This window comes from Arachis ipaensis, chromosome B1 (assembly GCF_059453495.1).
Source record: "Arachis ipaensis isolate K30076 ecotype BB chromosome B1, ASM5945349v1, whole genome shotgun sequence".
Lineage (NCBI taxonomy): Eukaryota > Viridiplantae > Streptophyta > Magnoliopsida > Fabales > Fabaceae > Arachis > Arachis ipaensis.
Genome location: NC_142436.1, coordinates 6,172,524 through 6,188,985, shown reverse-complemented (window position 1 = coordinate 6,188,985; position 16,462 = coordinate 6,172,524). Strand labels below are relative to the sequence as shown.

The following is a 16,462-nucleotide window of genomic DNA, read 5'->3' as shown; positions in this document are numbered from 1 at the left end:
AAATCAAATAATAGAAGAATTAGCAATAAAAACAACAGCTTATGAGAAGATATTACATATAATGATGATTCTATATAAAGAATTTTTTGGAAAAAAATATTATAGATCATAGACAAGAAGTCTATAATAAAGAATATCAAGAAGCAAAAAATCATTTAGCTAATATTCAGATATATGATTTATGTAATGTGGAATCTTATATATGTGAATATAGAATACATTATTATAAATTAAAAGAAGAAGATAAAGACCATTATCTTAGTATTTATATAACAAAATTTCCATATCCTGCTAATGAATTTATAATGGGAAGATTTATAAGAGAAATAAATAGAGGGACAATTGAAAATAATTTTGGTGGAGCAACCTCTGCAATAAGAGAGGAAATAAAAGAACGTTGTATGCAAGAAGCAACTCAAAAAAGATTTGCAAATATAATTAGAATTTGCTGTCAGGATAATGAAGAGATACCTCAAAAATATGGTCTTAATAAAAATTTTCAAAGAAAAAGAAAATATTAATTTAGAAAAAGAAAATACTATCCAAACTGGAGAAAAAGATGTATTTTAGAAAAAGAAATAACAATAAAAACAAAAGACAAAAAAATGACTATTGCCCAAATAAAAAAAAATTATAAGTGTTGGTATTGCCAAGAAGAATGACACTATGCAAATGAATGTCCAAAAAAGAAGGATAAAAAGGACCTTACCAAACAATTAGAAATTGCTAAGTCTTGTTTTATGAAACCATTAAAGGAATCAGATGATAACTTAGACTATATTTTTGAATATGTCTCAGAAACAGATTCAGAGACTGAGTAATAATGCTACATTTATTACTATAAAAATAACAAAAAAGTTTTTAAATGCTTTCATAGATACTGGAGCAACACAATGTTTTGCTAGTTCAAATATAAAATTTGATTGGAAAAAATTAAAGAAACCATTAAGAGTTAGAATAGCTGACAAATCAATACATAAAATTGACCAAAAAGCTGAAATGGCTGAAATATTTATTCAAAATTATAGATTCATTGTTCCATCTATATATATACTAGATTCTGGAATGGATTTTATCATAGGAAATAACTTCTTAAAGTTATATCATCCATTCATTCAAGAATTAACATATATAGTTTTAAAAGCTCCACACGATTCTTCAATAAATCAAAAATCAAAACGTATAAAAAATACCAACTACTATTATAGATAAGATCTTAAAATTCAAAATATTTTCTATATTAGAAACATGTTATTTAAATTTATATTTTCAGATAAATATTCCAAAAAACAATCTTGAAATAAAGATAGAAGAACTTTTGGATGAAATTTGTGCTGAAAATTCTTTAGATATTAAAAATACAAATAAAGAATTAGTAAACATTAAATTAAAAGATCCTACAAAAGAAATAAATGTTCCAAATAAAATTCCTTATTCCGCAAGAGATAGAGAAGAATTCTCATTAGAATGTAAAGATCTTTTGGAAAAGGAAATTATAAGATTTAGTAAAAGTCCTCATGCGGCTCCGGCCTTTTATGTCGAGAACAATAATGAAATTAAAAGGGGAAAACGAAGAATGGTAATTAATTATAAGAAGATGAATGAAGCAACTGTTGGTGATGCTCTAAACTTCCAAGAAAAGATTCTATTTTAGAAAAAATCAAAGGAGCAACTTGGTTTTCATCCCTTGATGCAAAATCAGGATATTGGCAACTTCGTTTAGACGAAGAAACAAAGAAATTAACTGCTTTTACTTGCCCAACAAAAGAATCAACAAGTGTGTTGCTCTATGAATGGAATGTATTACCATTCGGATTAAAACAAGCCCCAGGTATTTATCAAAGATTTATGGAAGAAAATCTAAAAGAGGTTAAATGAATTTGTTTTAGTTTACATTGATGATATATTAATTTTTACAAAACAGGATAAAGAAGAACATCTTCAAAAATTATTAATAGTTTTAGAAAGATGTAAAGAAAAAGGATTAGTTCTTAGCAAAAAGAAAGCAAGAATAGCAACACAAGAAATAGAGTTTCTTGGATTAATTCTATCCACCCAAGGAAAGCTAAAACTTCAACCAAATGTTTTAGAAAAGGTAAATTTATTTCCTAATAAAATAGAAGATAGAAAACAATTACAAAGATTTTTAGGGTGTATAAATTATATTTCTGATCAAGGATTTTTAAAGAATATAACAGAATATACTAAAAACTTATTTCCAAAAATAAGTACTAAAAAAGAATGGAAATAGGAAGAAAAAGACAGTATGCAAATTCAAAGAGTTAAAGAATTATGTGAAAAGCTTCCAGAACTTTATATTCCAAAAGAAAACGACTACTTAATAGTAGAAACAAATGCTTCAGACATAACCTGGTCAAGATGTCTAAAATCTAAGAAAGCTATAAAAAGTTTGGAACAAGAGAAAGAATCACTAGATTCTAAATATTCCCCAAAGGAATTACGTTGCAGGTATATTTCAGGGACTTTTACTCCAACAGAACAGAGATATACTACTCATGAAAAGGAAACTCTAGCAGCAATTAAATCTCTTAAAAAATAGAAAATTGATTTACTACCCAGAGAATTTACACTAAGAACAGATTCAAGTTACCTAACAGGTTTCATACGATATAATTTAAAGGTTGATTATAATCATGGACGATTGATAAGATGGCAATTATTTTTGTTACAGTATCCAATAAAAATTGAATATATTAAAGGTGACAAAAATGTTATTGCAGATACATTAACAAGAGAATGGAGTTCGTCTACAACGCATTAGATCAAGAAATTCAAAAATATGAGCAAGAGCTCAAAAAATGCAAGCATTGTTAGCAAATAAGGATACAGATCCAATCCCTCAAGAAGGCCATTGAGGCAATGAAATCAACACAACAAGCAAAACCATCAGAGTTCAGCCAGCTAAGCATAGTGGACAAATCAGGTGAAGAAAAAATTTCAAAAAATAAAACAATTGCTGAAATTATTAAAAAATCCACCCAAGATAAAAAATATTATGTAATTTATAATGGCCCCATGAAAGGAGTATATGATGCCTGAAAAAAAGCAGCACCATTCACACATCAATCAAGGATAATTCATAAAGGAGGATTTTTAACACTGGAAGAGGCAAAGGAATCCTTCAGGGAATATGAAGCTCTTCATCCAGAGCAAACCCTAAAAAGAGCAGATAAAGCTCCAATTCAAACCCAGAGAACAAGGATAATAAGAAATATTCCTACAAGGGCTGAAATCAAGGAAAAGAAAAGGGTCTGTAGATCAAATCTCAGAGAAACCCTTAATATAGTCCTGAATTGGACTAAAGAAAAAAGGGCAATTTTGGGATATTATCCTATTGCCAAAGAACAGCTAACAAAGCTGGTTATATTTCCAGATGCTTCCCCATCTGACACTTATCAGTTTTTCCAGTATGGATTAATTGATACAATTTTAATTTTTAATGATCTAAAAATTATTAGTGAGTTTCCTGCAGGATTCGTTGATGTAGTAAAGAGATTTAAAAATATGATTGACAATGTAAATCCAAGGGATATATCCCTAAAATTTACAAACAGTCAACCTATTTTTAATGAAGAAGAAGAATGCTTGGTTCCAGCACACCAAGTAATATTTATGTCCGTCTTCCCAGAAAATTTTCAACCAATTGATCAGATTCAAGATTTAACGATTTACAGTCATGAAGGAAGGCTAGCCAGCACATTAGCAAGGGTCTTTGAAAGAACTCAAAAAATAACGAAGGAATCCCACACAAGGATTAATTATAAAAGTAGAAATACTCTGCTTGTGTCCAGTAAGAGAAATGAAATTGAAGAAAGAGAGATGAGACTCTTGGTGAAATTTGAATCAGCATTCTACAACTTATCTGGACTTTTAGAAAAACTCCCTGAAAGGATAAAGAGGAATCTCTGCTATTTGATAAAAGACAGAGAAGACCACAAATGCCAGCTATGTGTCTCAGAAATATCTGAAGAAAGCAATAATGAAACGGAATCAACCTACATGATAAAGGAAGAAGACAATGCATCCGAAGGCCACATGATAAAAGAGGAAGATAGTGCATCTGAAGCATCTCTCAATATTATTGCATAATGACGTAAGCACTTAGGTCATAGAGCACTAACAATGTAGCTGGTGCAAGATAATAAACAATGACGTAAGCAATGACGTCATAAGAAGGGTAAGGATGGGAATTGTCCATTAGACCCAACCATTATAAATAGATTGCTTAGGCAATTGTAAGAGCATCAGACAATAGAAACTAGAAGGCTAAGAGTACTCATATGCTAGGAGAGCAAGGAAGAAGCTGCCGAGACGATTCTATAGTCTGAGGAAGAATTTCCTTAGGGAAAAATAATTCTAAACTCCCCCTGGAGTTAGTATCTACAATCTCCCCTCTGGAGATAAAAACACCTTATGTAAAATATACTAAATAAAGGAAGTTTTTTTCCAGAAAGGTACATCTTCATCCTAGTCTTTCAATTATGAATTATTTAAAAAGTTTAGAATTAACAGAAAAATCTGATTATTACAGATTAACTGCTTTATTAGATAATGAAAAACAGGCTGTTCTAAAAACAGAATTAAATCTCAAATCAAATGAAAATTTTAATAAATAAAATATTTTAAAAGAAGTTTTTAATAGAAAAAATATAATATACTATGGAAAAATTCAACTTGAAGCCCCTATAAAGATAAAATCCGCCAATGGAGAACTTGAAATAACTTTGATAAATGAGGAAGAATTGAGTAAACATATTGAGAAAATTAAGGATCAACAAAAAAGATCTAAAATTGGATGGATTCATATTAGTACTATACAAGTCTTAATCAAATTTACATATATGAAAGGAATTAATTTTTCAATAAGCTTAGTAATCTGTGATAAAAGAATTACTGATGGCCCAATAGATCAAATAATTGGAATTGTTCATGGAAATTTGGCAAACGTAAATGTTAAATTCAATGCCCATCTTGGATACGCTATACCTTTATCAACTGAAAATCTTGGAAGATCTATAAATTTGGCTTATAAATTTCACAGAAAGAATCTAATGGAACAAGATGATGAACCATTTTCAATTACATATGCAATAAATTATGCTTTAACAAATAGCCATCATAGTATAATATTTAAAAACAGAGAAAGAATTTATGTCGATGAATTATTTCAGAAAATTGTAAAAACAGAAATACCAAAATATAAAGCTATTGAAAACCCAGTTCTAATATTGAAAGAACCGTCAGGAAAATTAGTTTTATCAAATTTTCAAATAAGAGAATCTAAAATTAATAGCCCTTTAAGTTTATCTAAGTTAAAGATTAAAGAAGAAAATTCCGAAATAAAAGAATTAACAAAAAAGGTCGAAAAATTAAATGAAACCCTAAACACTAAATTATGACAATAAATAAAGAAGAAATATATGTAACTTATCAAGACAAGAAATAAGAGCTCTTTGAAAGAGAAAATCGTTTGAATTATTTACAGTTTTCTAAAATAAATCAAAGAGCATTTGAAGCTCTAAAAATAATTTATGACAAGTTGAAAAGAGAAGTTGAAGAGCTAGAAAAATTAATAGAATCTCTAGAAAATAGTGATGAATCGATGATAGAGTTTACAGAAATTCTAAAATAAATAATGAAGTATAAAAAGATTGAAAAACCAGAAAATAAAATAAAAAGAAAAATGACGGAAAAATTAAAAAGTAAAATAAAGGAGTATAAAAGGGAATTAAATAATCTTCAGATCGAAATTGATGACCTTATAATAAAAAGGATAGAAATAAGAATAAATATAAACAAGTTGGAATTAAACTTAAAAAATTTATAAATGCCTGGAAAACCATATTATGACTTAAAAGAATTAAAGCTGTTGAAAGAAAAAATGAAAAATGAAGTTGAAAAATTAAAAAGATATTTAGAAACAACAGAAAGTGTAGAAATAAAAGAAGTTTTTGAGGATTTGAGAAATTATATTAAAGAAAAAGACAAACAGATAAAAGATTTTATATACAATAATCCATGCAAAAAAGAATATTATAAATTAAAACAAGATTGAAAAACTATAAAAATGAAATCAGAATTATAAATATACATCAAGGACTAGTAATAAATAATCATATAACAAATACAAGAGAAATAGTAGAAATGGTCAATACTTTGGATTATAAATGTGTAAATTATTTTTATCAAAATCCTTTAAATAAAGCACCACCAATTGAATCTATACAAATTATAAACTTATTCAAAGTAAAATATGAAGAGTTAATAGAAATTTCGAAAAAGAAATTAAAAGAAAAGTCGACTTTAAAAAATTGGTATCAGAGCCAAGTTAACGATTAAAGGTAACACTTTCTCTTTAAGCAACACTTTTAGTGATACGCTTTTAAATCAATAACAACCACAAAATGAAAAACGTCTTTACGTAAAGACGAAAATGGCATCTTTACCGAAGCATCCCCATTATGAAAACAATGTTTAGTAACAAAAAAATTAGTTAAAAATAACTAAAATTTATTATTAATAAATATTAAATAATTTTTTTTTGTCTTCTTAACGTTACTATGTCATAACTATCCAATGTCTGTCTCCTTTGAATGATATAAGCAGAAACGTCGTCAATAATAATAATAATAATAATAATAATAATAATAATAATAATAATAATAATAATAATGTGTTCATAGATCAGATGAAACTGAGTTTGATGTGATCCAGACTCGACTCGAAATATATACCGGACCTATTTGTTAGACCCGAACCCAATTCTAAACCCGATGAAACCTAAACACTTTTAGGTCACGATTATACCGAAAAAAAATCGGATAAAAGCCGGACCGTTAATATTACATTACTTTAATATCTTCTAGTAAGCTAACATTTGAAAATATCCAAATTTTCAAGATTCCAACCATTATTTGACATGGTAAAATTCACTAAAAAAAAATATAACAAGAACCAATCCTTTTCTAAATTAAAAAATAACCACAATCAATACTAATATTGTCTAATAACACCAAATATTTAAATAAATACAAATAACACAATATTATGCATTAGTCTAAAGTCTTATGCATTTTAAACATAAAACATTAACTTATAGTCTTATAATAACTAATAACACAAAATATTAAGGTTTACAATACTTAAATTCCACTTAAAAATAGCCATCATGCATCATTAATAACATAAAATATTAATTGTGTATGATGACCGAGCCACCGGATCGGGTTCGGGTGACTCGAATTATGACCCGGATCCGACCCAAAATATTGATTAAATCTATTTTTGAAACCTTACCCAATAAAATCACACCAAATTAGCCCATAAAATATTCGGGCTCGGGCCGAGGCATACACACCCCTACACATAACACTCGAGTATAAAATCGGGGAGATGCAGTTTGTGATCAAGATGATTAATATAATGTGTTGTATAACATAGTTCAATTAAAGTATTTTTATTACACTATCTACATATTTATATTTAAATGTAAATAGTTTGATTCAAACCCATAAAATAGAACAGAGAAACATAAATACTACAATATTATTAAGATAAATAGTAGAAAGAAATATAGATATTATGATCCTTTCATCTTACACAAAATGCATAACAAATATACTACTTGCATTATTCAAAAAGTTGCAAATCCAGTCGGATGGTTGTAGATCAAATAAAATAAGAGATCATATTGAATATGATAGACAAGAAGGAGTGGAATGGATATATAGATGATGAAGAAGAAGAATTCAATGATGATAATGTTACCTCTGAAAATACTGAACGCAGCAGTATCTATCTTTTTGGTTAGGATATAATCAGTTTATGTTGTGTTGTGTTATCTTATACTTTAAATAAATCACTTTACATAATCCTCAAGATATATCGTATTATGTGATATATTGTCATTCATATGTATTTGCTAATTTTGGCTTTACTACAATGTCTTAGTTTTCTTCCATCTAATGATGCACGCAAGCAATGACAGAGATCATCAAACTAATGTATGACACATCGTGGCCCAGTTATGGGAAGATTTCTCGTGAGGTTAGAAATTGCTACAATTTCATTATATTATCGCTCTCAATTTGGACCATCAAAGAAATTCTAGCTTTAGTTTTGTTAGTAACAAATTTTGTTTTCTTGTGTAGGAGTGCTTCAAATAGGATGATATACACGAGGCAATCATGAGAAAGATGTTTGACTTGGAAACCATTGATCAATGAGGAAGAAAAGTTGAGTATGTTGAAGGTTAAGACCCTCAATAAAGTCAGTAAGTTAGTTCTTATTAAATCTGTTTTCAATAGCATGTTCATTTATTACTTCAACTTATACAAGATGTCAAAGATAGTAGTGAAAAAATTGATCTCTTTACAAAGACAGTTCTTGTAGAGTAAAGAAGATGAGAGGATGGGGATGCCACTAGTGAGATGGGAGGTAGTGATGGCTCCTAAAAAGGCGGTTGGATTGGGAGTAAGAGATGCAGTGATTAAGAATACAGCTCTTCTATTTAAGTGGTGGTGGAGGTTTTTGAAAAAGAACTGCCCCTTATGGAAGAAAGTTGTATGCTCTTATAATAGTATGAATCCTTCTGAGATGCTGTGCGGTCAACCTATTCCTACAAAAGGGGGTCCTTGAAGGATATTTGTCAGCTTTAAATCAGGGAGCCACAAATCAGAGAGAAGATGATCAGAGGCTTGTCAATGGATGTAGGAAATGGCAGAACAATCCAGTTCTGGGAGGATGTCTGGCTACCTCGTGGTGTTTTGAAAGATTTATTTCCAAGACTTTTCTCGGTCTCAAACCTTAAAAGGTCTGTTATAGGGGACTGCGGGTTTTGGGATGGGTTAGAGTGGATCTGGAGCTTCCAGTGGAGGAGAGAGTTATTTCAATGGGAGCTGGAACTATTAAACCAACTCCATGAGATTTTACAATCCATTAAGCTAACAAGTGAGCGAGATGACATGGTGGTCTGGATATTTGATAGAACTGGTATTTTTTCGACTAACTCCTTTGTGCAGGTGTTGCAGGAAGCAGTTCTTCCGGAGGAAGTAACAAGCTATAGTTTCACTAGTGCGATTTGGAGGGGTTTCGTCCTACCAAGGGTTGAGTTGTTTTCCTGGTTTGTATTGATTGAGCGGGTGAATACTAAGGAAAGACTTTGCAGATTAGGGGTCATTGACCAGCAGGATAATGAGTGTGTTTTATGTTGTAAGTTTGTTGATTCTGTTTTTCATCTGTTTGTTGGTTATGAGCTCACTTGACAAGTGTGCTGTGCTTGGCTGTTCGCTCTTGGAAGGAACTGGACCATGCCAGGTACACTAAAACAATACTTTGAGAGCTGGTCGAATGCTTCACAACAAAAGAATGAGAGGAACAGGTGGTTGGTTGCATTCTTTGCTGTTGTCTAGGCAATTTGGCTAGAGCAAAATGACAGAGTCTTCAATAATCATAGCTCAGGAGTTGTGGAAATTATAAACAAATCCTTTATGCTATCCGATGAGTGGCTTGGTGGTGAACCTCTTGGTTGTTGATGGCATTATCGAAGATGACTAGGGGATACTTACTTTTGAGTTGTTAATTGTCGTTTGTACTTGATTGTTCCTTTTGTTACTTGGATTTCTGTGGCTTTACCCTATTGTGTTGAGCGCTCTTTTACTTCAAAAAAAAAAAAAAGAAGGACGTTTGACTATTGCATCGTTCGACGACTTCTGCAGATACTTTCAAATGTTTTCAATGGCAAAGAAAAGACATCTTAATAGTTGCGGCCCATTTAAAGCAAGAATTGAGGTAATTGAGTTGATCTAGTGGTTAGTTCATTAGTCTGTTTAAGCAAGTGTCGAGTTTGAATCTCGCCTTGTACATGCAACAATCTGTTGGCTAACAGTAAACCCTTAAATGAAGCTCAGCATTGCGACAAATTAGTCTTTAACTTGTTGAGTTGGGAGATACCGTTAAAGACCAAAAAAAAAATAATGTAGTTCTTTATATGCAAGGAGACCCTTACTATTAGTTCTTTATATCATTTAGTACACCATGTATAATTTGACAATTTACTGTTCTTATACATTTTAATTTGTAGTATTGACATTTTCATTTATTATTTTAATAAAAAAACTACAAAAATATTACATTGTTAATTTGTTAGCAATATTCAAATCCTCTCTGTTTTCCTTAATATTGTTTTTATAAAAATAAAAATTAATTTCGAATTGGACACTAACACCACCTAACTAGTAGAAATTATTAATAAAACATACATAGATTATCATCTTAAAATTAAATTTTTATCTAAATCTAGAAGGATCAAGAGCAGAAATATAGAATAAATCATATTTATATTCGTTAGAACAAAATTAGATTCTGATCTTTAACTTTTAAAATTGAAGATATCTGCAAGCTAAGATTAACCGCCAAAAACATTAAGAAATCAAAACGGTTATATTAGATTAGATTTGGTTTCAATAATAGTAAGATAGATATTATCCCCTCATGTTTTTAGCACCAACCTAAGCAACAATAACAATATTTCCTTCCTCCAAACACTTTCACCGCCACAGAGCTTCTCACTCTGCATCATTCGTTTTCTCCAAAACCAAAACCAAAACCAAAACCAAAACCTATTTCCTTATTCCTCAAACTTGCAAAACACGAATTAAAATAGTAACAAAAACCCTTCACCTGTATGTTGAAGCTTCTCTCATAAACTTTCCACCCCATTATCCTCCATAACAAGGAGGAGAAAAAAAAACACCAAAAAGCAACAAACAAATAATACGTTTTTATTTAAGAACAAAAGAATTTAAAAAAAAAAAAAAACACAATGAAGATTACAGGGAAGGTATTCACGTTTGGTTTGATAGCATTCTGGTATGCTTCAAACATTGGAGTGTTGTTGCTGAACAAGTACCTGTTAAGCAACTATGGATTCAGGTACCCAATCTTTCTCACACTGTGTCACATGATGGCGTGTTCGATCCTCAGCTACGTGGCGATTTCATGGATGAAGATGGTGCCAATGCAAACGATTAGGTCAAGGGTGCAGTTCATGAAGATATCTTCCTTGGGACTCATATTTTGTTTGTCTGTTGTTGGAGGGAACATATCTCTTCGCTACCTTCCTGTTTCCTTCAACCAGGCCGTCGGCGCAACCACGCCGTTCTTTACGGCGGTTTTCGCTTATTTTATGACTCTCCGGCGGGAGGGTTGGGTCACCTATATCACTCTTGTTCCCGTCGTTACCGGTGTTATGATTGCCAGTGGGGTATTATATATTACTCTTTTTCTCTTATTAATTTCAGGTGAAAACTCACTTGCGCTTATCTGTATATGAAATTGATAGTCGAAAAAAGTTAGATAACAATTTATTAGAATTTGTTAAATTATCTATCAATTTTCAACTATCAACTTCACATAAATGTAAGTGAGTATTCACCTTAATTTTATCGCTTTCTTTTCATCTATCACTATAATGATATTGTGAATTATTAAATAATTTTGTCAAACATGTTCAGTTAAATATGTCAAACTATTTATGATTTTCACATGAAGATATTTTTATAGAATTAACCACTTTATTTTAATATGTATTTAAGTTAATGCATATAAATAATACATAATAATTAAAATAGAAATATGTGTTCATGAAATCATATATAAACATTTGTTTCTATATAAGTATATTTTGAAATAGTTTTGCCCTTTAAATGAAGCATAATTGCATCATTAGCCATTTGTTATGTTATGTTTAATATGTTATTATATTCATACTAATATTTTTGTCTCTTACATGGATAAAGGGAGAGCCAAGTTTTCATCTCTTTGGATTCATAATGTGCATCAGTGCCACAGCGGCAAGGGCACTCAAAACAGTTCTTCAAGGAATCTTGCTGACTTCAGATGGGTAATGACCTCAAAACTTTCCTATTTCTATATTATTCATCTGTGATTTTCCATTTATAAAACCATTTGTCTCTCTATAAAAAAATTAAACTTATTCATTTTGTCCTAATTTTGGGTTGCCAAATACCAAGGCATACAACATAAAAGATCAGGGTTCGATCTTCGTTGCATTATACAAGTTTAAGTGCTCAAAAATACAGTTGTATGAATTAGTAACATGGCATGCATTACTTTGGTTGAATTAGTAACATCCATAACATAGTATCTTCATGACTTTTGGCAAGGCTAGTACTGAAATGTTTTCGTTGATTTCACAGCGAAAAGCTTAATTCGATGAACCTTCTTATGTACATGGCACCGGTGGCTGTGGCGTTCCTTCTTCCAGCTTCAATTATAATGGAGGATGATGTAGTTGGAATTACAATTTCACTTGCCAGAGAAGATCCAAGTATTCTGTGGTTACTTATCTTCAATTCAGCATTGGCATATTTTGTCAATCTGACCAATTTCTTGGTCACAAAGCACACAAGTGCCTTGACACTTCAGGTAATCATCCACATGCCTTTTCCCCAATTAAAATATTAGGGACTTTCTCAATGGGAAGAATTTTTATTACAAATAAAAAAAATGGAACTATAATGTTCTGATATTCCAATCTAATGTGATCATCGTGATTTTGACAGGTCCTAGGAAATGCAAAAGGTGCTGTGGCAGTTGTGATCTCCATTTTGATATTCCGAAACCCTGTATCAGTTACTGGAATGCTTGGATATTCTCTAACAGTTTTTGGTGTCATCCTATATAGTGAAGCCAAGAAACGGAGTAAATGAGTTTCTTGATTTTATTACCCTAAATTTTGTCGCATTAGACCAAGATAGCCTCTACCAACACCGTAAATTTTGCCATATTAGACCAAGAATGCCTCTTCCCGGTTCCCACGCTTAACCGTTGTAAATGTTTCATTACATCATTCTTTACTTTTAGAATTTACCCGTGATTCATTAAGCTGTAAGGAAATATACACTATAGTAAACATCGATCAGCCCATATTGTTGACCAAATATGCTAGAGTATAATTGGAAATTTAGTAGAACTTTGCTTTTACCTTTTAAGAATTTGGACCTTTACTATGTAACATTTGCCTTGATTCCTTAGAGTCTTGTAGAGCATTTTGATCTTGCTATTAATGGAAGCTGAATTTTCGCGTACATTAAATAACCACGCGCCCCAATTTTAATATATAGAGTAGCAGATTTCAATCACCAATGCCTGTTTTTGTTCTGCCTTTTTTCATAAGAAACTTTAAAAAATCATCAGAAAGATAATGTAGTCCAGGATATTGTTGTATCGTGTTGATTTTAAGTTTCGTGCTTGTTACAATTCATAAACTTCTAATGAAAACAAACGCAGTATGAAATATACACATCCATTTGTTGATCACTGTTCTAAGTAACAGAAAAAGGATTTAGGGGGGACTAATATCTAATGAAATTTTCCAATCCGTTTGCCAAAGGGTAAAAATATCTTCAACAAGATGCATCAAGGCATGTTACTACAACCATATTAAAGACCCAATAGAATCAATCCAACACCTAAACTTCAGGTTTTGTCTCCTCTTCTTCCTCTTCTATCTTGGGAGCCAAATAGAAGCGGACGTAACCCATCTCAGCAATCTTGTATTCAACCACAACTGGAAGCTCACTTGAAAGACTGATGGTAACTTGGTTAGACAATGGTGTTGCCTTTGTAAAGGAGTTCATGTACCGCAATGCAAATGTCAAGGACACAGGGTCATTCATCTCTACAGTAGTGGCTTGTTCAGGCTGCAATATCAACCAAATACCATGTAAAACCATCAATCAGTATGTATTTCAAATTATAAGAGAATAAATTGTACAAACAATGAAGTTATGATTACAAAAAATAAATAAATCTCCAATACCTTGTCAACATCAGTGTTCTGCCTGCAGACTATGTTTGCAGATCCAATATCACCTCTCGTGGAAAACTTTACACCTTCCTTAGTAACGGAAATGACAACTACAACATTCATCACAAAATGAACAAATTGTATCAGCTAAAGTATCAACTTCCAAAAGAAAGCAGATAGTACCATAAAACCCCTGAAAATTCAGAGAAAAGCAAATTACCAGTGTCACCAATACTGCCAAGATCTTTGCAAATCCTAGCAAACTCAGTAGACGGCATTCTAACAATGGCTTGGTACTTTGCCTCAGGAATTCCAAGGCGCTCACTGTCAATATCCATTAACTTCATCTCAAAATCAGAAATTTTATCTTGTGCTTCAAGACAAAAAAAAAAAAAAAAAAAAAGGAGTCAGACTACAAATCTTTTCAATATCCAAAACTTCATATTCAGATCTTGAACCAAAATGTAACAGTAACAGCTGCACTGCACTACCAGAAACAGATTCCAACACATGAACAATACACAGTTGAACACTATCTTGATTAAAATTAAACACTAAAGCCAAATTCCTGCATATAAATTTTTACAATCCTAAAAATCCAAACACCAAACATTAAATTTTGTACAAATTCATTAACAACTGAAATTATATCAAATACAGAATCAAGATCATGCCTCTTATCCCCTTGCAGAATACTAAACTTTCAAACACACAAAACAATGTAATAGGTCTTCCCTTTCCAGTACAGTTTTCTAGCAAGAAAGAATCCTAAACGTCAATAAAAAGGTTAAAGAATTAAAATAATACCATATCAAAATTAGCAACTAAAGATCAAACAGAAATAGGAAAATGAATCATACAGACCTAAAGCCCTAGAAATAATCGAACAAAACTAACATGAAAAATTGAAATCAAGATTTCTTGGGCAAATGAATAGTACTTGGGCTCTCGAACATGAAAGAGACGGTGTCGCTGCCGTCATCGCCTTTGAAGGTGATGATGTCATCATTTCCAGCGCACCGTAGCATCTTGGCCATGTTGTTGAGATTCATCCCCATCGAGATGTTGCGGTCGCACCGGTAGTGATCGAACCCTTCGGACCGCAGTAGGAGCGCCACGAGTGCAACGTGGCTCGAGTCCATGGCCTGGAGTGAAAACCCAGTCGCGGAGCAATCGAAGCTCGCATCGTTCACGAGGTCCCTGATTGCGTCTACAACCTTCTTCAGCAGAGAGCCTTGCACTAAACGGAGTTCTAGCATCTTGAAAATGGGGGGGGGGGTGATTTAGAGGTTTTCTTGCTTTGTCTCGGTAGGGTTTTAGGGTTTTGGGTTTCTCAGGAAAATTGGTGGGAAAAACAGAACGAACGAGGGAATGAGAGAAAAGGAGGGAAAGGGGTTTATATAGCGGAAGGTTCTGTGAAGGGATTGGCGGGATCTGATTGTAATTAAATAAATTAAGTTCCCGCCATCACTATTTTGGGCAACGCGTGGAGGAAACTCTTCCTAACAGTCGAGGGTAGTTTGGGTAATTTGGACAGCAGCAGCGCAAGACAGCTGGCGAGGGAGCACTGCCGAGGAGGGCGGAGGCGCGTCAGGCTGAGCGACGGAGAGAGAGTAGTGTCGGGCTGAACGGCAGTGTGAATGGCGGAAGAGAAGAAGAGTTGAAAAAACACTAAAAAAATAATAACCACTAAAATAACATTCAGACTAAACGAGAAAAAAAAATTTTTTTAAGTGATATATTTGAATATTAAGAAAAAACCTCTAGAATTGTTAAATTATAACGCATATTTTCTATTTAAGAGAATCTAACCATTTAGTTATTCAATTATTGAATTTATTTCATATATACAATTATGAGATGCATTTGATTACTCTAAGAAAGGTTTTATAGGAAAAGATCGAAGTAATTCTTCTAACATTTCTACCACTTTATACATTAATGGTCAATTTGATGGATTTTGTTTGGATGCACTATAAATTCACCAATGTAATCTTTATTATTGTATCATTTTTAAATTCAATCAGAAAAGTACAATTTACTACTATAAAATTTTTTAGTATTATAATTCCTTTTTTCTCCAATCATTTCAAAAATTAGCATTCTATAACAGTACACATTCGATTTGTAAGAAATTTCACCACACATTCGACTAAACATTTTTTGTTCAATATAACCTAGAGTCGTTCTTGTACTTAATATAGACAAAATATTTTCATTCTTTTTTAATTATATAAATAATCCAAAATCTGCAATTTTTGGATAAAAGTTCTCATCAAGAAGAATATTTTGGGTTTTGATATCCAGATGAAAATTCTCATATTACATACTCGATGTAAGTAGTCTAATTCTCGAGTAATACTAATTGTGACCTGATATAGTGTGCCCTAATCTAAATTAGAAATGAAATGAGAAGATCCCTGCTTATATGTAAATTTATCCAAAGAATCATTAGACATGAATTCATAAATGAGTGTCTATTTATTCATTTTATAACAAAATTCCAAAAGTGAAACAATGTTCACATGAGATGTTTTATTAATAATAAGGGATAAGTACTTTTTTCGTCCCCAAGGTCTGGGGTCAAAATCAAATTCGTTCCTAATCTTT

The 16,462-nt window shown here is 31.6% G+C and overlaps 2 protein-coding genes and 1 pseudogene across 2 annotated transcripts; 2 read left to right on the top strand and 1 right to left on the bottom strand.

Annotated features, from left to right (window-relative positions):
* The first annotated feature begins 2,757 nt into the window (after positions 1-2,757).
* LOC148575615 (uncharacterized) lies at positions 2,758-4,110 on the top strand (annotated as a pseudogene).
* Positions 4,111-10,843: 6,733 nt separating this feature from the next.
* On the top strand, positions 10,844-12,907 carry LOC107616316 (putative sugar phosphate/phosphate translocator At3g11320). Its single transcript, XM_016318292.3, has 4 exons — positions 10,844-11,284; positions 11,820-11,923; positions 12,240-12,468; positions 12,606-12,907. Exons 1-4 carry the CDS (start codon positions 10,844-10,846, stop codon positions 12,750-12,752), a joined length of 921 nt encoding a protein of 306 aa, XP_016173778.1. The 3' UTR covers positions 12,753-12,907.
* A 391-nt stretch (positions 12,908-13,298) lies between these two features.
* LOC107610722 (DNA sliding clamp PCNA-like) lies at positions 13,299-15,374 on the bottom strand. The gene is made up of 4 exons (XM_016312755.3): positions 14,793-15,374; positions 14,073-14,225; positions 13,865-13,962; positions 13,299-13,745 (listed from the first exon to the last, which is right to left on the bottom strand). The coding sequence occupies exons 1-4, from the start codon at positions 15,109-15,111 to the stop codon at positions 13,515-13,517; spliced, it is 801 nt and encodes a 266-aa protein (XP_016168241.1). The 5' UTR covers positions 15,112-15,374; the 3' UTR covers positions 13,299-13,514.
* Between the last annotated feature and the right edge of the window lie 1,088 nt (positions 15,375-16,462).